This window comes from Mauremys reevesii, linkage group 3, assembly GCF_016161935.1.
Source record: "Mauremys reevesii isolate NIE-2019 linkage group 3, ASM1616193v1, whole genome shotgun sequence".
Lineage (NCBI taxonomy): Eukaryota > Metazoa > Chordata > Testudines > Geoemydidae > Mauremys > Mauremys reevesii.
In genome coordinates, this window is record NC_052625.1 from 66047706 (window position 1) to 66073925 (window position 26220).

At 40.4% G+C, this 26220-nt stretch overlaps 1 protein-coding gene across 1 annotated transcript in view; it reads right to left on the reverse strand.

Annotated features, from left to right (window-relative positions):
• The window catches only part of BIRC6 (baculoviral IAP repeat containing 6), a 296285-nt gene that overhangs the window by 23367 nt on the left and 246698 nt on the right, over positions 1-26220 (reverse strand). Inside the window, 5 exon segments of the mRNA XM_039531866.1 lie at positions 2480-2557; positions 6385-6546; positions 7927-8144; positions 13557-13667; positions 15392-15537. Coding sequence (XP_039387800.1) covers positions 2480-2557; positions 6385-6546; positions 7927-8144; positions 13557-13667; positions 15392-15537 — 715 coding nt within the window.

Genomic DNA, 26220 nt, shown 5'->3' on the forward strand with positions numbered 1-26220 from the left:
ACATAATTTCTTCTGTCCATTTGTTTACAACATTTGGATCTTATCTTTTCTAGCTCTGCTAATACGTAGTTAACTTTATGAGGTTTTACTGAAACTTGAGCATCTTCCGAACTGTCACCTGCATCTGCTTGCTCACAATTCCTCTTCTCATTTTTGTTTAAAATTGGAAAGGTAGTTATTTACAACTTCAGCCTTCCTGGAGTCCTCCAGTATTTGTTCCTCTGACTCTTGAAAGAGAGATCTCAAAGAGAGGTCTTATTTTTGACTTAACTATATTCTATCAGTAGGTTTCATCTGAAGTCCCTCCCCCACCCCCTTTTTCAGATCTCCAAAACAAACACCACATTTCACCACTGGAAGACCCCTAACACACTCTGTTTAAGTTAAACTTCTCTCTGAAAACTGTTTCTCCACTATTGTGACAAGTAACACTTAACACTGTCGTAAATGAAACATTAGGGGAAAAAACCCTCTATTTTAGTCAATTAGTTTACTCTGCTTTTGACAACACTCTGTACTATCATTTTTACTGGTTTTCCTGTTAATGTGAATGCATCATATACAGCAGACCCTCGCTAGAACGCGCGTCTTTATAGCACGAATTCGGTTATAGCGCGGGACCACGCATGGATCCCAAATTTAATTACCTTCATTGGAATCCATGGTAACATGGTCCCCGTGTTAACGTGGGACTGCGCATGGATCCAAAACCCCGCATTCTAGCAGGGGGCTGGTGTACAATAGAAATAGAAAAAGTTAAAAGATAGGAAAATGTGGCGGGGCAATTGAAGTACATGAAATTACTTTAGCTTAAGTTTTGAATTTGTCTTGATTTTAAGGCAAGAGTTCCTCTGTAACTAGCATAATTTAATTTTTTAAGTATTATATATATATATTTACATACTGTCAAAATATTCACTATGCCTTTAACTTCTCTTATGAAGTAAAGTAGGATGTCAAGCTAGGTTCCCAGAGACAAAAGCTAGCATATAAACAGTAATATTTCCATTGCCTTCCACACTCAGTGGGTAGGAGTCCTTTCAGTGTCCAGATATCTCCCCCTATTTCTACCTGATTTCTACCCTTCCGCCATCAAAGGCCATAACTGCCATCCTTCTTTCAGCCAAGGAGAAATGAACTGGGACTGCTTCCAGAACTTATCAGTGCAGGGGCAGGGGATAGCTCTTGAGTAATAATTTTCCTTGGCTATGTTGTTCTTGCTTCTTCTGAGGCAAGGTCTACACTACAGACCTATATTGGTATAATTACGTCACTCAGAGGTGTGAAAAATCCACACTCCCGAGCGACATAGTTATACCGACCTAACTCCGCCCCCCCATGTAGATAGTGCTATGTTAATGGAAGAGCTTCTCCCATGGACACAGCAACCACCTCTCAGGGAGGTGGATTAACTATGCCCATGGGAGAAGCTCTCCTGTTGGCGTAGCAGCGTCTTCACTAAAGTGCTACAGTGGCGCAGTCACACACATGAAAACAAGCCCTCAAAGTACACTGAATTAAAAGACTTAACTAAATCAAGGTTGCCAGTAATTTACATTTAAACTCTTGAACACAAGATGTTAAGATTTCTCAAGAGTAACAAACTGACGGTCAAGTCCTGACATTTATAAATCTATATCTGTTTTAGATTCTCTCTTTTCCAAAGGTGCTAGCCTAAGGAATATTTGAATTCACAGGCATTAACATTATTAGTTACAGTGCTGTAATTCAACAAGCTACTTCCTTTTGTTATTTGCAGCTGTTAAGAGATACTAGAACAAAAATCATACTATGGCCAGCTATAAGATGATGATTTTGCAATTTAGGTTTTGCTAAATCCATATTAGTATTTTATTTTGGGGACTGTAGCTGCTAGCTGGAAATTGGCTGGAAATAAGTACAAGGGAGGGATAGCTCAGTGGTTTGAGCATTGGCCTGCTAAACCCAGGGTTGTGAGTTCAATCCTTGAGGAGGCCACTTAGGGATCTGGGGCAAAAATTGGTCCTGCTAGTGAAGGCAGGGGGCTGGACTAGATGACCTTTCAAGGTCCCTTCCATCTCTAGGAGATTGGTATATCTCCAATTATTACCTTTATAAAGATTGTTATAGTATCCCATACAGCTTCTGAGTGCAATGAGTGAATGTTTACATAGAAGAAATCAATCATAAGGAGGTCTGACTCAGTGTGGGACATTTACAGCATATTAATTCCATTCCAAAATAATAAGAAATCTAATTGATGACCAACAGTCATAAAATTTTCTACAGCACTTTCATTGTTCAGTGAGGGGCTGGTAGTTAGCCAGAGGTTCCCATAGGCAAAATGGAAAAGTAATAAATTTCTTTTGTCCATGGTATTTTATGAAGAAAAAAAGTTGTTTAAAGTTCTAAGGTAGAAAAGCTAAGGAAAGAGCAGACATTTTTCAGATGTTTATTTGTTCTTACACAACATATTTTGAAAAGGAGGAAAAATGCTTACTTGCAAAAAACTTGAAGTCTGGGGATTCCACTTTTCTTCTGGTCTTCCATGCCATGTGTTAAGTATGCTTAAACAGACCTGTAGATAAAATTTGTAATAAGCTAGAACATAAAATGCACAGGGACAAACTCTGCATAGTTAAATGAACACAACATTTTAAAACTAATAGGGATTTGTAGGCATCAAAATATATTGTGAACTATGACAGATTCGATCTTTTTGAAAATCAAACTTTGAAATAGTAGCCAAGTTAAGCTATACAAATTATAGACAAAGTTCAACTAGGACAGTATGCTAGCAAATGAGTGAAACAGAGAAATTGAAACAAACAAAAAAAATCACAGAAGAATGTCTCAAACTCTGGAGGTTCCAAAATGTATGCATCACACAAATTCAATATCCCCGAGAATGTAATGAATTCTTCCCTGCCTTCCCTTAAAAATAATTTTTTTTAAAAAAAAGGAAAAGGAAACTATTAAGCCAAACACTACAGGAGAATGCTATCACACACACCCATATCAAGAGAGCATGAAGATTCTTGAATGCTTATGATGGATTTGGACTCCTTTTCAACAGCACTTTTGTACTGAAGACAGGAGAATGTCTGAAACTAGATAAGACTAGAACAAAATCAAGGAAAGGGATTGAGGAGGGGGAGTATGAGAGTAGGAGTTCAAGGAGATCCTGAGTGTCAGAGGTTCAGCCCAAATGAAGGCCATTCCTCATGTCCCATACACTGAAAAGGGGCCTCCCTCAAAGCATTCTGAAATATTGTCAGGTGCCACCCGAGAGGTAGCAACATGCAATGGCAGGTGAGCATTGTCAACAGAGTCCCAGAAGCTTGTCTGCTTTAAGCAGCCTCTTTCAGAGTCCCTATAGCAGCGGTGGAGGAAAGTCAAGTGTGATGAATATTAAAAGTTACACACGAGTAGTTTATGGAGAACAAAAAGACATGTAATCTTTCACATGTAATCACCCCCTGGGACCTATGAAGCAATCCCACTAGTGAGCATCCCCAGATTATTTTGAGCACCCCCTTGAAAATTCCCGCTGGAGAATGGAAGATGTAGCTGCTTGTTGGTGTCTGAGGAATATTATTGCCAGGGTTCTCAAGTACACCACTACCTCGATATAACGCCACCCGATATAACACAAATTTGGATATAACATGGTAAAGAAGTGCTCCAGGGGGGAAGGGCTGCGCACTCCAGTGGATCAAAGCAAGTTCAATATAACACGGCTTCACCTATAATGCGGTAAGATTTTTTGGCTCCCAAGGACAGCGTTATATCGAGGTAGAGGTGTATATCTATCTATTACGTATCGTAGGTAGATATGTGGCCTCCATTACCAAAGTATTTGAGCAGGGGTAGGCAACCTATGGCACTCGTGCCAAAGGCGGCATACAAGCTGATTTTCAGTGGCACTCTCACTGCCCGGGTTCTGGCCACCAGTCCGGGGGCGGGGCCCTCTGCATTTTAATTTAATATTAAATGAAGCTTCTTAAACATTTTAAAAACCATATTTACTTTACATACAACAATAGTTTAGTTATATATTATAGACTTATGGAAAGAGACCTTCTACAAACGTTAAAATGTATTACTGGCATGTGAAACCTTAAATTAGAGTGAATAAATGAAGACTTGGCAAACCACTTCTGAAAGGTTGCTGACCCCTGTATTTGAGTGTCTCAACACCCCAGTGAGGCAGAGAAATATTACTGTCCCTATTTTACAAAATGGGCAGCTGAGGCAGAGACTCTAAAGGTAAAATTTCCAAAAGCACCTGAATGACGTGGCCTAAATCCCATTTTCAAAAATGACCTGGCAATTTAGGAACACAAGTCCTTTGACTTCCAATAAGACTTTTGTGGTTTTGAAAATTTTACGCTAAGATATTTAGGAGCCTAAATCCCATTTTCAAAAGTGACTTGGGCTCTTTGGATACTGATAACATAACACAAGTGCTCAGCCTATGAAATCTGGTGAGGAGGATGGAATAGATGATGACCTTCTAGTGAGGTTTGCAGTTCTCCCACTCAGATGGGAAATATTAAAAAACCACAACACTAAATTGTTGCAATCTAGTCCATAATATAAGGGAAAAAAGCCCCAGGGTAAGTCATTTCTGACAGTATCCAGAGAGGGGGTGAATTCCATTAGTAATAGGGAAATCAACCCAATGTCCCTTCAGTTTGGAAGGCAAATTTTAACAAGCAGCTTCTGGGAGCCCTTGAGAGCCCTCACCAATGTATTAGTCAAGAACAGCTGATAACCTTGACTTCAAGGAGGAAAAATAAATTAGCACTTCTGCATATACAGTGCAAAAATAAAAAAGATATATTCATGTATGCATAGTACAATTAATGATAAACTGCACATTTATTAAAAGTTCTCTCTCTCATGCAAAGGCAGAACACAAATTCTGTCTGTATGAAACTTGCAAATTTCACACTCTCTTTCCTGGTTTGCTCTTCCTCTGTGCAGTTGCTGTGAGTTACAGTCAGGGTGGATAAAAATCAATGATTTAAAAAAAATATGAATTTTTTTTGGGAAAAAATGCTTTTTGAGGAAAAACTATCTAAAGATAGTTTTAATTAGGATACATTATAGCTCAAAGATATCATCATGGAATAGGGATAGGATTTTTTTTAATTTAAATCGGATTTTTTTGATAAAATGCTTTTTGAGGAAAAAACCTAGGATAGTTTTAATTAAGATACATGATAGCTCAGATATCTCATAATGGAATAGGGATTATAAATTCTAATTCTATAGTATGAGACAATATATTCATGTAAAGTTTAAGAAAAGTTTTTGTAAATGAGTTCCAACAGTTCATGGATTAGGGACCCAATCTTATGGTGTTCCAGGGGCTTCTGTGCAGATTATTTAGGTTAATCTTTCTATCTACCCAATAGGACTAAGTGCTCAGTCTAGAAGATACTATCAGAGATGCTTAGTTTTGCAGTTGTCAAACTGTGGATTTGTCTCTCCAGAGATAACATGCTTGTTAACAGCAAAAATGTTTTAAAATAAATAAATATATAGAGGTGAGAAATAACAGACCTCAAGTCTACTGTCCCTCTGCAAATTTGTGTATGCAGAGTCAATCCCTTACCTCTCTCTCAAAGTGCAAAGTTTCAAAAAGTTCAAGGAATAGAAGATTGTTGGGGGCAGAATAGATCTGGACAAGGAGAAAAAATCTAGAGATAAATGTGAGAAGCGAGGGACATATGCTTGTTTTGTTATAATATTATAGGGTTGCTGTTGAAGAAAAAAATCCAGAATACTTAACGTTGTTGTTTTAGTTAAATAAAACAACTTAAATGTCTGTCTGGTGATGTTCCCCTCCTAATACAGCATGGCAAGAAAATCCTCCAAATATTAATGATTAACCTGTTGAATTGGAGATAGTTCACCTCCCAATGACTTAATAAATATCTGCTTCAATTACCTTTGGTAAATGAAATAACCAATCATTAATTTTCTGATATAGCTGTAAAACTAATCTGAAAAGTTTTCAAAATAAATCACTGTTTAAAAATGTATAGTGTATACCTTCTAAAAATGAAACCTACATCTATCTCTGAGTTGTGAAGAATTTGTATTAAGGTTATGACAACCAACAAGTATGCACTTTTATGTAGAAAACCATCATTAAATTGAGTCTTCCTGACTAGTGATTTAAATCACCCTGGTCACAGTAGAGAAATTTAAAATAACTTTCACCTCTCAACCCGGGTTGAGACATGAGCGAACACAGGCACAAGCAAGATTCTTGTCCATTTCACTTTGTTGCTAGCACAACACAAAGCAGGGTAGCAGCAGACAGACAGACATACCACGAAATATACTTGAATGCCACATTTCATCATGAGAATTAAGTTCAATGCACATTACCTTGCCATCATTGTAAAGGTTTGGATTAAATCTCACACTATGGCCTCCAGTTGTTTCCAGATTCACAAGTGGAGGTGAATTAGGATAGTCTTGTGGAAAATATACATCAAATTCAAAGCAACCATTTGCATAAGGGGTGTCTGCTGGGCCAGTTATGAGCACCTATCACATAAAAAGAAATGTGACAAATTGCAGTTTTAAACATTTTATAATTGGTATCTTGAGAGGTTAGAGGATAAACTTATTTTTCACCTCCAGTTCTACTTTGAAAAATAATACCTACATAAAAATGTCATCATCTTACAAATCTGTCTAACCTGGTTGCGTTAGTGATAAATCTAAGTTGTTAATGTCTCTCTCTCCTGGTAGCATTACCCGTCCAAAGCGATTTAGAGGAAGCTAAGTCTACTTTTTTGTACACTAGTAATAGATTGTTTACTAAATACCAATTAGAGGATCATTCTGAGTGGGTCTATACTGCAGTTAAACACCCTTGGTTGGTGCAGATCAGCTGACTCAGGCTCGCAAGGCTTGGACTACAGGGCTGTTTAACTGAGATGCAGATGTTCAGGATTGGACTGGAGCACAGGCTCTGGGATGCTGCGAGGGGGGAGGGTCCCAGGGCCAGCCCGAGCCCAGATGTCTACACCTCAGTTAAACAGCCTGAGCCCTGCAAGCCTGAGTCAGCTGACATGAGCCAGCCACAGGTGTTTAACTGCAGTGTAGCTGTACCCTCAGTTACACCTCTGCAAGCCCACTGAAGGCAGTGGGGTTGAACAGGAGCCACTAATGGTATACTTTGAATGTAATGGGGTTGCACGAGTATATGTATGGGCAAATTTTGGCCTGCAGAATCTATTGCCGGGGTTCTCAAACTTTTGTACTGGTGACCCCTTTCACACAGCAAGCCTCTGAGTGCGACCCCCTTATTCATTAAAAACACTCTTTAATATATTTAATACCATTATAAATGCTGGAGGCAAAGCGGGGTTTGTGGTGGAGGGTGACAGCTCGCGACCCCCCATGTAATAACCTTGCGACCCCCTGAGGGGTCCTGACCCCCAGATCTATTGCTAGTCATGAAAAGGAGGAAAGAAACTGACTTGACTTTCAAATCCTGGGCTAAGCCTCAAGGGCTAGTAATTAGAAAAAAGATGGCTTTACTTGTAAATTGAGCTTATTTTATATGGAAGTTATTGAGAAATGGATGTAGAACTGCAGATACCATGTTTTTATCCACTTTTCAGAGCAGAATCTCACTTTTAAAAGAATCCCCAAAATAAAATTATGCACCTATTATTCCTTTCATTCATCTGGCCCCTCTCCAGTTTTAACAGAAGTGAACACACAGAGAATGGATATGGAATATATACCAAGTTGCTAGGACTTTGTAGTCACCTACGGGAAGTTTATTTAGAAGTTACAATTGGCAACAATTAAAATGGTAAATTGAATAGTCATGTTTCTCATGAGTATTTAAAAATATTCTCCTAAATGTTTATTCTACTGAGTGCAGAGTCAGAAAGCACCTTTGTTTCTTACCTTCATGATATCAAGCCGTTCCTCATCACAGCGTACAAAGACACTGGATGAAGATGAAAGTGGCAGTGATGTTGAAAGAGTCACAGCTTCTTGAGCAAGACGTCGAGCCCTGGCAGCACTGTTTGCATCACTTGCATTTTTCACCTGAGACATGTAGTGGTAATTTACTTTAAAAACTAGTTTTCCATCATCATCTTCAGAAACCATTTCAAATGTATCTAGAATAGTGAAAATATTTTTATTGCATCAGAAAAATAATGTTATTAATGGACTGATGTTGAAAAAAGTGTCAAACTGATACCCATTGAAAAGTTAGATTCCATGTAATCCAAACATATACTGCCCTTTCACTCCTCTTTTCTAGGCAGTTTTGTGAGTTAATATAGTGACCACAGAAAATGAAGCATAAGCAGTACTGGGTAGAATCAAGTATAGTTCAGCAGGTTTACAAGCTTCCATGCACAACCATGTTAATGTAGCTCAATTCTGATCTATAAAACTTCCTGTTATTTCAGACTAAGCACATTGTGGTCCTAAGGAATGAATAATAATAATTCTAGTCATGGATCAATTTGGAGCAGACTGCCAACTATATTTAATACAGGTAAATATTCATAAAAGATTAGAACAAGACCAGATTTTTTATCATTTGTCATTAAATGAAATTTGATACTTGGTGCCAAAGGTGAAAAGATAGCACCACTAACTCTCCCAGCTATGTTCTCTCTGTTTTCATTGAAAATAAATTGAAAATGAAATTGATACTAACATAAAAGATAACGTAGCCAAAATGACAACAAGACCTTGATTTGTGACATAAAAACTACACTCAAAACAACAAATGATTTGTCAAGCCACCTTCAATACTAGTCCTGGCTTCTTTTCTGAACCCCCACCCACCCAAACTTGCATGTTGTGTAACAGAGGAATGGCAGTGAATTCCGTAATTAAGTTTATGGGAGCCTTTCGATTATAAGACTGACTTTGATCCACCATTAAAATATTCTGAGAAAGAGAACTCTTCTGTCTGAAATTGTTCATGCTCTGAGGCAAGAAGTAAATTATTGGGGAAATGTTGAGTTTAATCTGAAAAGTGCTTTTTTGAGACAAGGGACCTAGAAAGAGTGCTTTTTCACTTCTGGAAGATGTGTGTGTATTTTGGTGGTGGTGGTGGGTTTTTTGTTTTTTTTTGAGGGGTTTCCCCCCCCAGGCAAAGCAACTTGGTTTAAATACTACAGCTTTGTTTTGAACCATGAATTACCGTTCTGTTTTCTTAGGGATGGGTGAAAAGCTTTGGACTTAGGATGCAAAATTTTGAATCCTGGGAGCTTCAGGAAGGTTTCTGTGATTATTACAAGCTCCATAAAGGGTCTTGTAAATATTGGATTGAAAATTTTACAAGACCAAATATCCTACATGATTTCTCGTACTTGTTATTTTAGAGGCTGAAATACAGCAAGAATACTTTCTCATACAGTATTTTGACTCTTGGGATAGTTCCCCCCCTGGAATCACACATTTCATGGACCCATCCTCCAAACCCTTAGTCACCCATGTGAATAGTCCCCATTGACATCAAATGGACTACTTCAGATTACTCACGTGAAGATTTATAGGACCGGAACACATTGATAAAATAAAAAGAAAATTTTGTGTATGAGCCAGCAAGAGCATCTAGCAATAAATATTTAATTATTTTTAATGCTACTCATACATTTTTTTTTAGAAGTTCAGAAAACATTTCCCCTCAAAAAATTTTCACTGAAATGTTCATTACAATTACTAAGAATTATCTTACAAATATTACAGAAATCCACCAAAAAGGTTTGTATATATTTTCACTAATGAACCATGCTGGGAGACATGGAGGAAAAAGGCAAAGTTCTCTGCTTAAGTTATGGTTGATTTTGCTAACTGAAGGTCGGATCCTGGAACTGGATCCATACGGGCAGACCACTATGCTACAGTGGAGCCCTACTGAAGTCAATATGGGCCTAACCATACTGATTCAGTTGCAGGCTTTGGGCCTGAGGTAAGGTTTTCGCAAAGCCTAGGGTTGTGATCTCTGACATGGATCCATGTCCCTACTGGCTGTTGAAAGCTTGATGTGAGAGTGGGATGAACTATCCACACCCAACAATTTATGAACAAGTTTAGCCCCCTTTTCTGTTTATGAATTATCCTTGAAAGACTGATTTTTTTACTAGTTTTCTTTCATTATTAGAATGGCTTATGTGAAAATATCTGAACCTACAGATATCTCAGAAACTATTCACACAATGACTACTGCTATGACTATTCACGATTCATAAAAATTGGAGAAATGCAGGACTGGAAAGTACCTCAATATGTCATCAAATCCAATCTGCTGCACTGAGGCAGGACTAAAGCCTGGTCTACACTGAAAATTAGGTTGAGCCAGCTACATCACTCAGGTGTGTGAAAAATCCACACGCCAGAGCAGCACAGTTAAGCCGACCTAACCCTCGGTGTACACTGCATTAGAGCAACCAAAGAATTCTTCCATCAACCTAGCTACTACCTTTCAGGGAGGTGGATTACTTATGCAGATGGGAGATGCCCTCACGCATAGATACTGTCTACACTGAAGTGCTACAGTAGCATTTTAAGTATAGAGAAGCTCTAAGTATTATCTAGGCATCCCTGACAGGTGTTTGCTAACCTGTTCTTAAAATCCTCCAATGACTGAGATTCCACAACCTTCCTGATTAATTTGTTCCAGTGCTTAACTACCCTTACAGTTAGGAAGTTTTTCCTAATGTCTAACCTAAATCTCCCTTGCTGCTACTTGAAGACTGTTACCATATTTCCCCTCAGTCTTTTCTTCTCCAGATGAAACAAATTCAGTTTTTTCAATCTTTCCTCTTATGTCATATTTTCTAGACCTTTTATAATGTTTGTTGCTCTCCTCTGGACTTTCTCTAAGTTGTTGATATCTTTCCCAAAGTGTGGTGCCTAGAACTGGACACGGTATTCCAGCTGAAGCCTTAACAGTGGTGTGTACAGTGGAAGAATTACTCCTCGTGTCTTGCTTACAACAGTCCTGATAATATATTCTGGAGTGCTGTTTGTTTTTTGGCAACATCATTACATTGTTGACTCATTTAATTTTTGATCCACTGTAACCCCCAGATCCTTTTCTGGAGTACTCTTTCCTATGCAGTCATTTCCCATTTTGTATTTGTGCAATTGATTATTCCATCTTAAGTGTAGTACTTTACATTTGTTCTTACTGAATTTCATCCTAGTGTATTTCATGCAATTATTAATCACTTAAGTCCCATGTTATTGCTTCTTCATGCTACCAAACTCAGAGAGCTTTCAAGAGGGCCCACAAAAATTTCTGGTGTGAATACCCAGTAACGTGAGTATTCATGACTAGGGCTATTAATTAATCACAGTTAACTCAAGCGCGTAACTCAAAAAAATTAATCGCGATTAACTGCAGTTTTAAATCACACTATTAAACAATAACAGAATACCAATTGAAATTAATGATAAATATTTTGGACGTTTTTCTAAATTTTCAAACATTGATTTCAATTACAACACAGAATATAAAGTGTACATTACTCACTTATTTCTGATGATCATTTTTACAGTGCAAATATTTGTAAACAAGATAGTATCTTTCAATTCCCCTCATACAAGTACTGTAGTGCAATCTCTTTATCGTGAAAGTGCAATTTACAAATGTAGAATTTTTGTTGTTACATAACTGCACTCAAAAACAAAAAAAATTAAAACTTTAGCGCCTACAAGTCCTCTCAGTCCTACTTCTTGTTCAGCCAACTGCTAGGACAAACAAGTTTCTTTATATATGCAGAAAATAATGCTGCTTGCTTCTTATTTACGTCACCTGAAAGGGAGAACTGGCGTTCACATGGCACTTTTGTAGCTGGCTTTTGTTAAACATTCACATGCCTCTTCTTCCTTTGGCTACCATTCCAGAGGATGTGATTCCATGCTGATGGCGTGTTAATTAAATAATAATGTGTTAATTAAAGTTGTTAATTTAATTAACAACTCCTTAATTAACTCCTTGGGGGAGAATTGTATGTGTCTGGCTCTATTTTACCCGCATTCTGCCATATATTTCATGTTATAGTAGTCTCGGATGATGACTCAGCACATGTTGTTCATTTTAAGAACACTTTTGCTGTAGAGCTGACAAAATACAAAGAAGGTACCAATGTGAGATTTCTAAAGATAGCTACAGCACTCAACCGAAGGTTTAGGAATCGGAAGTACCATCCAAAATCTGAGAGGGATGGGGTGTAGAGAATGCTTCCAGAAGTCTTAAAAGAGCAACACTCTGATGTGGAAACTCCAGAATCTGAACCACCAAAAAAGAAAATCAACCTTCTGCTGGTGGCATCTGACTCAGATGATGAAAATAAACAGGCGTCAGTCCGCACTGCTTTGGATCATTATCGAGCAGAACCCATCATCAGCATGGATGCATATCCTCTTGAATGGTGGTTGAAGCATGAAGGGACATATGAATCTTTAGCGCATCTGGCACCTAAGTATCTTGCGAATCTGGCTACAACAGTGCCATGCGAAAGCCTGTTCTCACTTTCAGGTGACACTGTAAAGAAGAAGGGCAGCATTATCTCCTGAAACATAAACAAACTTGTTTGTCTGAGTGATTGGCTGAACAAGAAGTAGGACTGAGTGGACTTGTAGGCACTAAAGTTTTACATTGTTTTATTTTTGAATGCAGGTTTTTTTGACACACAATTCTACATTTGTAAGTTCAACTTTCATGATAAAGAGATTGCACTGCAGTACTTGTATTAGGTGAACTGAAAAATACTATTTTATCTTTTTTACAGTACAAATATTTGTAATAAAAAATATAAAGTGAGCACTGTACACTCTGTGTTGTAACTGAAATCAATATATTTGAAAAAGTAGAGAACATCCAAAAATATTTATTTAAATAGTATTCTATTATTAACAGTGCGATTAATCGTGATTCATTTTTTTAATTGCTTGACAACCCTATTCATGACTCTCCAGAAATGTATCTCTGAACAAAATATTGTCTTACAATTATTCATAGAAGCAAATAAATTGGTTAAACAGTTGTTTTTGCAGCATTTGTAAACCCCCCCCCCCAAATATTTGAGAAATGATTATTTATATTATCATAGTATCTAAGAGCCCAGTCATGGACCAGGACCCTATCATGCTAGGTGCTGTACAGACACACAACAAAAAGACTGTCCCTGCCTTATACAGTTTACAATTTAAATACAAGACACAAGAAACAGAAGGATACAGAAAGAGAGATGGGGGCAGCACAAGGAAACAAGGAGACAATGCTGGTCAGCAGGGGTCTCTGAGAACTAAAAGACACACACAAAGATCATTTTGTAACTTGTATGTGAACCCCTCCCATACTTAATACATTTGAACATAATCTAATGAAATTTACTACAAACTGAAAATGTGGATATGGGTAACCTTCTGCATGTGAACAGTCTACTGTATGAAGTTATTCACATGTGCAAATCTTTCCTGGACTGAAGCCTCAATGTATGTTTTTAGAATTCTTCTTTCTACACAACAGTATTACACAATATTAATTCTTCTTAACTTACCAAATTGGAGTTTTTTCATGACGGCCACATACTTTTCTTCAAGGGACCTTAAAACAGACAAAGGCTTGGGCTTCACAGAAGCCTTTTTGGAGTATTCAGCCAGCTTCTTTTCTGTTATATAAAAATTTGAAAGTGATATATATTTTTCCACACAAGATTAAAATCTGATCTTTTCTCATTTACTAGTGGCTGGTTGGACAAGGATACTGAACACATAATTCCCCACAAGTAATGACAAAAATCAGCTCTTTATTTCAGACTAAGTTTTGCTTTACAAATAATGTAACTGTAAAGCTCAAACTATCAGCTTGCATTGTGAATTTAAGATAATTTTCTTAACTTTTTATAAAATTCCATGTTTCCTTACTCTATAGACTTGTTACCATAAGAGCTATTCATTTTTTATTTCTTTAATTTCTGTATAGACACCAAATGTTATCTGAAATTTATTCCATTTTAATCCTTAATTTAGGCTCTTTGTTCTGTAGTTAATTTACTGAGAATTTTTTTTCTTCAAGAAGTTTAATTGCAACACCAGAGTTATCACTTTGTCAGCTTTTCTCTTACTCATTTTCCTCAACGTTAGACAAGATGTTACATAATTGTGATAAAAACTGGAAGATACAGCATTGTCCCTTACACTAACCAGTTTTGTATAATCTGATCAAGACTTTTAAAAATGAGTGCCAAAGTTTCCCAGGAAACTGCTGGGTGTTCAGCAGTTTTGAAATCAAGCCACTTAAGTCCAAAATGAAAGACTTAGGGACTAGATTCAGAAAGGGACATAAGCACTGCAATGCTAAGTGTTACAGTGCCTAACTTGTAGGAACTTTGATACCAAGTGGAATCTACAGCCCTGAATTAGGCACCGAGGCTCCCTATGCAGTGCAGAGGGGGAGAGAGAGATGCCTAAGAATGGGATCCACAAAAGCCAGTGCACTGAATGGGGAGCTGCCTAAACTAGTTAACAGGAAATTCTAAGAGGGGGGTGAGTCCTAAGCTCTGCCCTTCAAAGGGACTTGGACACCAATCCAGGAGTGCTGCCAGCTTTTTTGCTGCCCTAGGCGGCGGAAGGTCCCGCCCCCGAAATGCCGCCCCCGACAGAGGTGGCAGAAAGTCCCGCCCCCGAAATGCCGACGACGACTGGGGCGGCCGAAGATCCGGCTGCTGCGGTCGCCGCCCCTTACATAGTGCAACAGCTTCAACTGGAAATATTGAGAAAGACTCATACCAGAATATCCCATAGCTCAGTGGTTAAGAGACTCATGTGAGAGGTGGGAAACCCATATTCAAATCCCTTTTCCACATCAGGCAGAAGAGAATTTATTCTGGATCTCCCACATCCTGGGTGAGTGCCCTAACCACTGGGATAAAGGTTACAAAGAAGCTGCCTCCTCCTCATCCCCCTGCCATTTTGTAGGCGGTTACACGTGCTCTGAGCATGCATACTGGAGTAAGCGCCACAGGTGAGAGGCGCAGGGGAAAGCCTACTTTGAGGATCCCGCTGAGGCATACAGATGAGATAGGCACCTGGATGCTAGACTGTGGCAGCTCACTGGATAAAACGTAGGGAAATTTAATGGTGGAACTGCAAGGGACTAGGGACTTCAGACATCTGCAGGGCTACATGGCATCTGAGCAGAGATTTTGAGGATCTCAGTGGTGCCTAAATATTGGACTTAGCCACCTTAAATGGCAACTGGGCATCTAAGTCCTGGCAGTCTAACTTCTGGCATCTATTTTTTAAAATCTTGGCCTCTGAATTTTATGTCAACAAGCATGCTAAAAAATCCTATGTACAGTATTCATCAAAATAGTGACTATGTTTATTTTACCTTGATTTGCTTGGAGCAAACTAGTGGTAGCAGCATAAACTATCTCAGCAGTCTTCTGGATGTCTGGTACCAAAAGCGTCAGCCCCTCTGGCTCTTGATCAGAAGCATCTGGTTTTACTCCTGCTTTAGCTTTTTCTTTTTTAGATCTGTTTGTTGAAAAGAATGGGGAAAAGGGGTGAGGGGCGGGGAAGGTTATAGGACTAATCAGACACAATATTCAGAAAGCTGGCTATTATTGACAATGGGTAAAAACATTAGCACTAAAAACAACAAAGCCTTTTTGAAATGCAATGTGTCACCACACCTACCATGAAATAGGATAAAAACTGAAGTCTTTCCTTTAAATATCATAGTCATTAGCATATGGTCTTGACTGGACCAACAAAAATGTGTGTTTTGGGTACAGCAAAGTGAAGTTTGAAGAAAGACAAAACAATATACTGAAATAACAGTTTCTTGCTCCAGCAGTAAAGTTGTTTGTAACCAACTATGACATTTTTCATTTTCAAAGTACTTTACACCAAAAATTAATACAGAAATCCAATACAAAAACAATTGAAGGTCCCAAACCGACACTGGGTCTCCTTGCACAGAGCTCAGAGCAGGATTAGGTCCTAAAATGTGTAACCTTTTCCCCCCACATTGTAAAGCTCTCTCAAAGTTTTCTTAAAGTAATAAAAATAATGAAAAAATGAACATTAAAAAGTTTAAATATTTTAATCTCCATTTATGTATATCCGTTCAGCCTGATGTAAATTAAAATGGCCAACTTATGAGTTTTAGAATAAAAAAATTCCAGATACTTAAATAGTGTACAATAGCATTGCTATTTTTTTTTCTAAGAGTAGCTAAGGTAAATGGCCAAGTCATTTTAAATAACCTTTTTATCTTGCCAACCCAACAAGAGTTTACATCTGAATATCAATAGGCTCTTGAAAAGAAAGCATGAGACTGACAATGCTAAATTATTTAGTGTGTATATTTTCAAAGTTTATTTGTAAATTAAGTTCTAATATGCATATGCACTAAACACTATGTAAGCCATTACAGATTTTAAAGTGCACACTTCACAAAATCATTTTCATTTAGTTCTAGTGATTTTTTTGCTTCTCTGTAAATCTTTGTTTTAAAAACAGCAGCTGTTCATTTTAAGATTCAAACAAGATTAACAGCCAAACCGCCACTTGTTTCCTATTTTTCTATTATCATAGGCATCAGCATAACAAAAAGCTGTTTATGTAAGTAGAAATTAGCAATTTAATGTTTTGATGCTCCAAACTATTCCCCCCCCCCACACCCAATCTCTGAATACTTCAGACTCTGTATATTTTAAAACAGGCTGAAATTGTGGTAATATTACAGTATTTATAAAACATTCAACACTGAGGAAATTATGGTGATATTTAAGGTCTTTGAACCTCATCAAATAAAGCTATCCCTAGAGTATGTTAATAAAAAAGTTAATTTATTATAGCAACACTGATTTTCCCTTCTACCAGATTTTTTGTTCAAAATGATTATGACCCATTGTTTTCTTAAAAGAAATATTGGATTTTCAAGAGTGCCAGTGCGGGAAAAGAGGGGAGTTAGGCAACACATGTATTAATGCCACAGGAAGATATTTTTAAATGCACAAAAGGCAGTTGGGGTGCCTAACTCCCACCATTTGTGCTTTTCAAAATCTCCACCTTAGTCTTTTGTTTGTAGAGATATAGACCAAGATTTAAAAAAATGGGAGCCTAAAGTTAGGTTCCTAAATCCATATTTTGGTACATAAAAAAGTGAAGAGCTTTTCAGAAGTGCGGAGCCTCTAATACAGAGGTGGGCAAACTTTGTGGCCCGAGGGCCTCATCTGGGTATGGAAATTGTATGGCAGGCCATGAATGCTCACGAAATTGGGTTGGGGTGCGGGAGGGGGTGATGGCTCCGGCTAGAGGTGTGGGCTCTGGGGTGCGACCAAAAACGAGGAGTTCAGGGTGCGGGAGTGGGCTCCAGGCTCGGTTTGGGGGTGAGGGCTCTGGGGTGGGGCTGAGGATGAGGGGTTGGGGTGCAGGCAGGTGCTCTGGGGTGGGACCGAGGGATTTGGGGGGAGGGAGGAGGATTAGGGGTTGGCCAGGGGGTTGGGGCACGGGAGGAGGTCAGGGGTGCAGACTCTGGGGTGTGCTTACCTCAAACAGCTCCCAGAAAAAGCAGCAGCAGCCTGTCCCCGCTCCGGCTCCTACGCAGAGGTGCAGCCAGGCGGTTCTGTGAGCTGCCCCATCCGCAGGCGCCACCCCTGCAGCTCCCATTGGCCATTGTTCCCAGCCAAAGGGAGCTGTGGGGGCAGCACTTGGGTCAGGGGCAGTGTGCGGACCCCCCTGGCTGCCCCTATGCGTAGGAGCCGGAAGGGAGACATGCTGCTGCATCCAGGAGCCGCCTGGAGCGAGGCAAGGCCCTGAGCCCGCTCGAGCAGGGCAGACCCCGGAACCCGCTCCCCAGCAGCAGCTCGAGGGCCAGATTAAAACATCTGGAGGGCCAGATGTGGCCTCCGGGCCATAATTTGCCCACCCCTGCTCTAATAGCACCCAATAAAGGCAACAGATTGGCTCTTGAATTCAGAATTTTCATGCTGCTTGCTAGAAACAGAGACTGCACCTCAGCTTTTCTGACAGAAGCCCAAAAACCCTCGAGATTTACAAGAAAGAAAAATATGCCAAAGGCAAAGAAAATGTGGCTGGTCAAGCTACAGAAAGAGAAATTGTTTAAAAAATTATTTTAAAAAAAACCCTCTTCAAAACAGGTTGCTATTCTCCATAATACATCTCATATATTTTACTTTAGATTTGGAAAATCGAAACGTCTTCCTCCAATTTTAATTTTAAAGCAAATTGTAAATAAATGTATAGGCCCTAATTCAGCAAAGCACTTAAGCACGTTTGAGGACTAAGAAAAAGAACCAAAAACTAAAAGAACATACAGTGAACTCTAAACAGTTCAACACCAGTAGTAGTTAATTTAGCAGTTAGATTTATTACCGTATCTAGCTAACAAAGCAAGAGAGAAAGTTAAAAAAGAGGGTTAATTAGACAAATGTAAATATGAGTTTTCAATATCAACAAATTCCCTTTCTCTGCCTCCCTCCCTTTCCTGAGTGTTAAGCATCTGTAAAACTATTTGTTTCATCGCAAACAAACAACAGTGCTCTGTAATGTGGGGCTTTTATTCTGCTCAGGTGGGATAAAGGGATCTTTAAAGAGCAGAACCAGACCCAGTGAAGAATCTTTCCATAGAATAGAATTTCCCAAGGGGATTAGGGTTGGCCGAACGACCCTATTCTGCCACCCTCACCATCACCACCCCACAACCTCTAGCTCTTCACAACTGGTGTAATGATCATACAAGGGCTGTTACAAGTTGATACATCTTAGCACAGCTCCAACTGTTTAATTCAAAACATTAAATTGCTATAACTAGTGTGCCAGGGGCCAGAATTAGGATGTGCAAAGAGCCACCTCCCCCACCTAAATGTTTAATAAAGGCATTGATAGAAGACCAGGTTGCTGCCCTGCCGATTTCCTCAGTTGAAGCATAACCTTTCTGCCCAGGATGTCACCAGAGAGCTTGTAGTGTGTGCTTTGATTCCTTCAGGAATAGGTTTGCTGAATGCCTTGTATAGTTTGCAGAGGTTTGCACAATGCCACCTCAATGTCTAACAATCCATCTGGTCAGGGATTGTTTGCATGGCCAAAGACTGCCATTTTGGGAAAAACGAAACAAACAAGGAGCATGACTGCAAGATCTTTAGAGCTATACATACATACAGACTGTGCGACAGGCAACAGCAGAATGCTGTGGATTTGGACAGAATGATGGGAGGATCACTTCCCTGTGAAGCATGGAAAGATGTATAGACTCATAAATTTGAATTCAAGTCTTTGACATATTATTATGGTGACCAAACCATTAGCTCAGTCAGCCGGTGCACATATTTGCACAATAACCTCTAACTTTACCATTTAGCCAAGTACAGTTTTTACTTTATCACTCTGTGATAATGGAACTTTGTGTGATGCATGTAATTTTTGGAAGTATCTCAGTGCAATATATTATCCTTAATGCGTCCCAGTCTGTTAAACCTCCCAAATTCTTTTAAAATCTCTTCTGTATTCTGTTCAAAAGGAGAGTTCTACATCCATTTGGTAATCCATATTTGCCAGCTACTATTCTCCCCCAGCACATTCTCCATTATTTCAAACTCTACTGCAGTGGTTCTCAACCGGGGGTCTGCATCCTCAAGCCCTTTCAGGGGGGCCGTGGGGCCACAGCTGGAACCTAGAGCCTGAGCCTCGCCCATCTCCACCCCCTAGCCCCCTGCAGGGCTGAAACCCCGAGACATGGCACCCCCTGCCATGGGCCTGAAGCCGGGAGCCCCAGTAGCCCCTACCACAGCAGTGATGTCAGGAGCCCTTGAGGAACAGTAACCACAGGGAAGTCCCCCTGGTGCACAGTCCCTAGCTATCCCCTCCCTGCACCCTGAGCAGGGCCACCCAGAGGATTCAGGGGGCCTGGGGCAAAGCGGGGAGCAGACATAAGAAAAGGTGCCACCCGCTGTGGCGCTTGTACTCGCCAGGCGGCATGCCAAGTCTTCGGCGGCAGGTCCTTCATTCACTCCGCGTCTTCAGCAGCACTGAAGGACCCGCTGCCAAAGTGCCACCGAAGACCTGAAGTGAGTGAAGGGCCCGCCAGCAAAGTGCTGCTGAAAAGCTGGACCGCCACTGGGTGAGTAAAAATTAAAAAGGCGCCTCTAGCCAGGGAAGGGATTCTCAGCCAGGACTCGCAGGGCCCAGGGCAAATTGCCCCACTTGCCCTGCCCCTACCCACCCGGTGGCCCTGACCCTGAGCTATCTCACTGCCTACACACAGCCCCGAACCATCATGACCTGTCCTGGAGCGGGGAGTGGAAGCCTGAAATAGTCGCCAAGTGGATCTTAATTGATGGCAGGGATAACCCTTCAAGCTTGAGTTCAGAAGGATCGCCTGCAGCGAGGCCTGTTTGGCCCGGATACCTTGGTCCAAGGACCAGCACGTGAACCTTTTCCATTTGGCCAGCTAGATCACTCTGGTGGAGGGCTTCCTGCTACCCCCTTCCAATGCTGATATTCTAAGGGGTGGGAGGGATAGCTCAGTGGTTTGAGCATTGGCCTGCTAAACCCAGGGCTGTGAGTTCAATACTTGAGGGGGCCACTTAGGGATCTGGGGCAAAATCAGTACTTGGTCCTGCTTGTGAAGGCAGGAGGCTGGACTCAATGACTTTTCAAGGTCCCTTCCAGTTCTAGGAGACAGGATATCTCCATTATTTTAAAAAAAAAAAAAGGACATGTGGACCCAGGCTGAGCATTCCTGTTCTTCCACATTCAGCCATGCAGTAACCAGGCTGTCAAGTGCAGCGCCACCAGGTTTGGGTGCAGAAGACCTCTGTGGTTCTGGGACAGCAGATTTGGTCACAGAGACAGCTGCAGGGTGGCTACCAAGAGGTCCAGCCGTGTACTGAACCAGTGCTGGCGAGGCCAAGCCTATCAGGATCATCTTTGCCTTGTCATGTTTGATCTTCATAAGGACTCTGTTGATCAAGGGCACTGGTGGGAAGGCATACATCAGAGCCCACAACCATGGGAGCAAATAGGTGTCCGACAGAGAGCCTCTGTCCATCCTCCTGAGCGTGGCAGCTAACCGTCACTGTGGGTGAACGGTGCCTCGAATAGGTGGATTGCTGCTGGAAGTGGGGGGATCGGTACCATGTCAGAGAACATTCCTACAGCGTAGAAGATGTCCATCTACATTGTGCAGATGGTTGGCAGGAGAGTGACTAGTGCCAGCAATATGGTGACTGACGTCTCCCTCTGGGCGAACCTCATCAAGAGGGCGGAGACCAGAAGCCTGGTGCCAGAAATCTCAATTGTCGAACCAGTGACCAGAGCGGTTGTAGAGACCTGGGGCATGGCAACAGAGCGCTGTCTCAGCTCTGGGGACCAGCAGCGTTCACTCGCCCTCCGGGGGGTTATTACGTCTGGCTTGCCCTCGTAGGGAGCCTTTGCCGGGTCCATCACAGTTCTGGCTGCATTGGGAGAGTCCTTTGCTCTCTGGGATGGCATCAGCCCCACTATGAGTCTGGATCTCCTACCACTCCTGGAGTTAGTGGCAGTGGCAGATCCCTCGGGGGGAGAGGGGGAGGGGAGAGGGCATCTCGGCAGCCCAAACTGGGTCCTTTACCCAATACCCCTTGGCCTTTCTTGCCTGGTGTCGGGGAGTCCCGCTTCTTCAACTTCTTCTCGAGTATTGGAGAAGAGGAGCAGTGCTGGATAGATCCTGATGCCGGGGTGCACTGCGCACCGAGGCTGAAGTAGTGGGAGTTGAGTACAGCTGGGATGGCTCAGAGGCCGGGCGGCGAGCAGCCTCCATGAGGAGGGCCCTCAAAAGGATGTTGCACTCTGCGTTTTGGGATGAAAGTTCTTACAGATGCAACACTACTTCACATGGGATTCCCCCAAGAACTTCAGGCAGCTGCTATGAGGTTCACTAACAGGCACAGCCAGTTACAATCAGAACAGGGCTTAAAACCCAGAGACTAACTTACCAACTACAGAACTTACTTCACTAACTATTATAAACAAACTATTTACAAGACACTAAAACTTGAAGAAAAGGAGAGAACTGCTGAACACTTGCTAGGCAAGGGAAAAAAAGTGCTCTGACCAACCACCACAGGTGGTAAGAAGGAACTGAGAGGGTGGAGGACTGGTGGCACGTAATATACCGACGCATGAGCACTGCACTCCAGAGAGCACCACAGCCAATCCCAGAGACATTGCACTAAGACAACTTTGCACATGGGCACACGCACACCTAGAATAGAATCAACATGAGCAAGCACTCAAAGAAGAACTCAACATTCTTCCTTTCCCACCCTTAGCATAGAAAGCTGGATACCAGCAGGCTTTAGCTTCCTGTCATATTACATTCGCAGTCTTACAAAGACTGCAACATTATATGGCTACTATTTCTGAAGTAAAAGAGGAGCAGAAAAAAAGCTTGAAGGTTATCTTTATAAAGGTACAGAGACGAGGACAAAAGGTGTAAGGAGTTATAATTCTGATATTGGAACACCAAGGCAAGGTAAATAATGTACTTGGGAAACAGATTTTTGGAAAAGTGAAAAACTTCACTTCTGAAATAATCATACTTCAAAATAATTTGTCCAACTATCCCCAAAATGTTGAAGAAAAACTTTCCTCATGCAGAATTCCACACAAGAAAATTGAGTACAATTTCTTCAGCTTTGGTTAAGTTTGAGGAGGGGATTAAAAGCAATCTTATAATGGAAATAGAGTTATACTCTTAATTTGGCTAACCTATTTACTCTCAAAACAGAAGCAAAGCCTGAGAACCTTTTAAACTCCTTTACTTGGCCAGTTCTATGAAGTACCCTAAAGAGTCCTTGCAAACCACCTTAAGTCTGCAGGTACCTCTAAAGACCTTATGTCCTAGGTCTGGATCAGTTCCACTATATTTCTAATGGAGTCACTTATGTGAATGAGTTTCTCCAGGTTGAATCCATATTATGTATGATACAGTACCTCTCCTGGGAACATGTACGTATCAAAACAATGAAGTCAGGTAAGCCAAACCTCATTTGAACCAGGGAGTTGGTTGAGGAAATGGAATAAGCTCCAAAATTAAACTGTTCAACATAGTAAAATACCAACAACTAAAAGAAACAAGAAAGTGTGTTATTTTGCCTCATCATGTGGCCCGGGATCTTGTCTCCTGAAGACTCTTCCTCTTGCCCAAAATGTAGGAGCAATAAAAAAGGGGAAGCATACCTTTAGCCAGATAAACTAAAGGATTAGATATGCACTAATAAGCACACTGAGATGTAACCCAAGATCTGACTGTGCTAGGTCTCACTCGTTTACAGGATTTGTGGCTGTTAGTAAAAAGAAATCTAAACAAAGCCTCCATCCTTGGACCTGGCAACATATCCCACTAAAGCATGGAACACATACTCCTGACTTGTTTGTCTGAAATGAAGGCAGACTCACACAGGATTACAATTAATCTTGCTTTTGGTTCTCCATGAGAAGAGAAACCCCCAGCCTTTAGGGCAGCATTTCTCAATGTGGAGCAGAAGATGTATAAATTAAGATGACTAGGCCTTCAACACCACATGGTAAGATTGAAGGAGGTTGTGATTGAGCCTCATGTCAGGAAAGTGAAACCAACTTTCAAAAAAAGCTGCTTTAAATTATTCCCAAACTGGGGCCTATTAATTTTCACAAAGGCAAGGTATGACAGCTCAGCAAATCATCACAAAGCTAATATCCATAACAGCTCTGCAGCTAGATTCCTTCAAGAGGGAAGAGGAAAATTATTTAGGTGTTAAGTATTAACAATGATAACCCAAAACAAACTATATTTTGGGTTTACAAGTTTTGCTAGTAATGACTAACTGCTAAATAATTAGCTTTAGCAACGTTAGATTCCTTGGTTCTGGTGATGTGGGAAACACAAAGCTAAAATTTAGGTCTACAGTTTTAATATCAAAACAATAACCTTTATAACCTTGAGTAAAATAATGGTTGGAGAGACTGGAGAGGAAGCCACAGCTGCAGGTTAATTTATCTCTCATCAAAGATCTAGGTAATTGTCTTGCTAAATATGATACCTTGTAGTTATTGTAGATTAGGATTCAGTTTTACGTTCTCATACTTTGTGTCCTCCCGCCCTCTTGCTATAAGATACAAGTATCATTGCTCATGTTATCTATTATGTTGTGTATCATGCCCTTCTCAGTGAAGGCCTCTTATTGTTTTCCTCTCCTTTGGGCTTATTACTCATTTAAATGTCTCCAAAATCTCTGTCTACATGTGGATGCCATCATCATTATAAACATGATGCAAACCTTTGGATCACTGTACAATCAATGACGTCTTTCAGTTACACTACCTTTGATTAAGCTTTATTGTCTTGCCTTCTTGTCTATGTACTTTAGTATTATACCCAATATCTACTGATAATCTTTCAGTTTCTTTCCAAATCAAGATGTGGTACTTGAAATAATTCCTTTGAACTAGATGGGGAAATCTGTCTCAAGGGATCCATTTCCATGACATGTCTTTGATCAAACATTTATTTTGGCCTGAAATCTATTACAATTTGGACATCTCTTATACTCATTACATTTTGTTTTACATTTCTGTAACAAATCCACTTAATAGATGTGCACAGCTTCAATCATCACACAGCCCTTTCTGAACAACCAGACCCAACTCTACCCATGGCAGGAGTCTTTGCCCATTCCCAAACACTGGCAAAAGTACACAGTTTTAAAAACAGATTCTTGCAATCTGAAAAGATCTAAGCTCTTTTCAGGAAGACCCTCTGGAATCACTGACAGAAGTCTCAAACTAGTCTACGCCACATGTATCCCAAGCAACAATGGAAAGTCTCGCACACATTTGAAAGTCAAACTCCTATCCCCATTCTAAAGTGGTTATCAGAAGGGCTAAAACAATACTTTGGTTCAATCCCAGTGAAAGATAAACTTAGACTTCAAATGGAGTTGGGGCAGAAAAAACAAACACCAAAATAAGTAGGCACACAAGTGAGACTAAAGGTTACAGGTTAGAACCAGGCCTCCTTGAAATCTTTTTGTCTGGCTTGGGTCCATGAAACAGGACCTTTCTAGCAATGTGAATGATGTGCTGTCAATATAGAAACTTCTGCTGGTAGTTCCCTTGTAGGCAGAAAGGACTGCATATCTGAAGAAGGTTCCATTCACCAGGCTTTTATAAACACGTCAACAGCTTTCTTTTGGGCCAAAAACGTAGCTTCATGTATCGGATGTAATTCAAAGGTAAGACATTAACCCATGTTTGAAAGAAGTGTGGTTTTATTCCACCATCTGTAAATGCACATGCCACTGGTAAGTCAAATTCAGAATTGTGGAACTCCAGCTCTGCCTTTTTGTGTATGAACACTGTTCCCACACAGTCTGCTTTCCTTTTGTCTGGGTTTAGAAGATTAGGGGGGAAATGATCCGAGAATCTCTCTAAACTCTCCTGATACATGTGTGCTTCTGGGAAAAAGAGAAGGCCCAGCTGAAGACTGTACCACACCTATGTGGGAGAGAGGAAGCTGCTAGAGGCCTCATAGGCCATGCTGGAGAACCAGAGAAAGGCAGATGAAGTTCTAAAATTCAAGTAGGGAAGAGAATAGATCCCCCACATTCCCACAGCCAGAGTATAAGTCTGCAGGTGTGTGCATGCACATGCACACACAAGCAGTGATGATCAGTTTTTGAACACTAATTATGGAGATTTAAATAAGATAATTCCATTGAAATCACCTAAAAATCAATAAGCCCAGTAACAAAATACATCAAGAATAAATTGTCATCATACTGTCAATGGGAATAAGTAATCCATATTAATATTCGCCCATTCTTTCTCTCTACTGTTACCTGGACACTTAAAAAAATATATAAAACAAAAAAAAATCTTTATTGCTATAAACTCTGTTCCAAAATTCTGATTTTTCTGAGAGGCAAAAATTATACTCTATTACAGTTAGCAGATACAGTGCATGCTGTAATTTATCAAATTTTTGGGCAGATGAAAGTGCTAGAATGGCGAGGAGATGAAACTAAAAATTTAATTTAGACTCTCAAGCTTACATTTAGAGTTTCACAAATGTTGGAAAAAAGATGACAAGATTATTTGAGCTCATATTTAAAGTACTGACCGCCAATGGAAAACTGAGCAATATTTCAATGATATATGCGCTAGACAAGA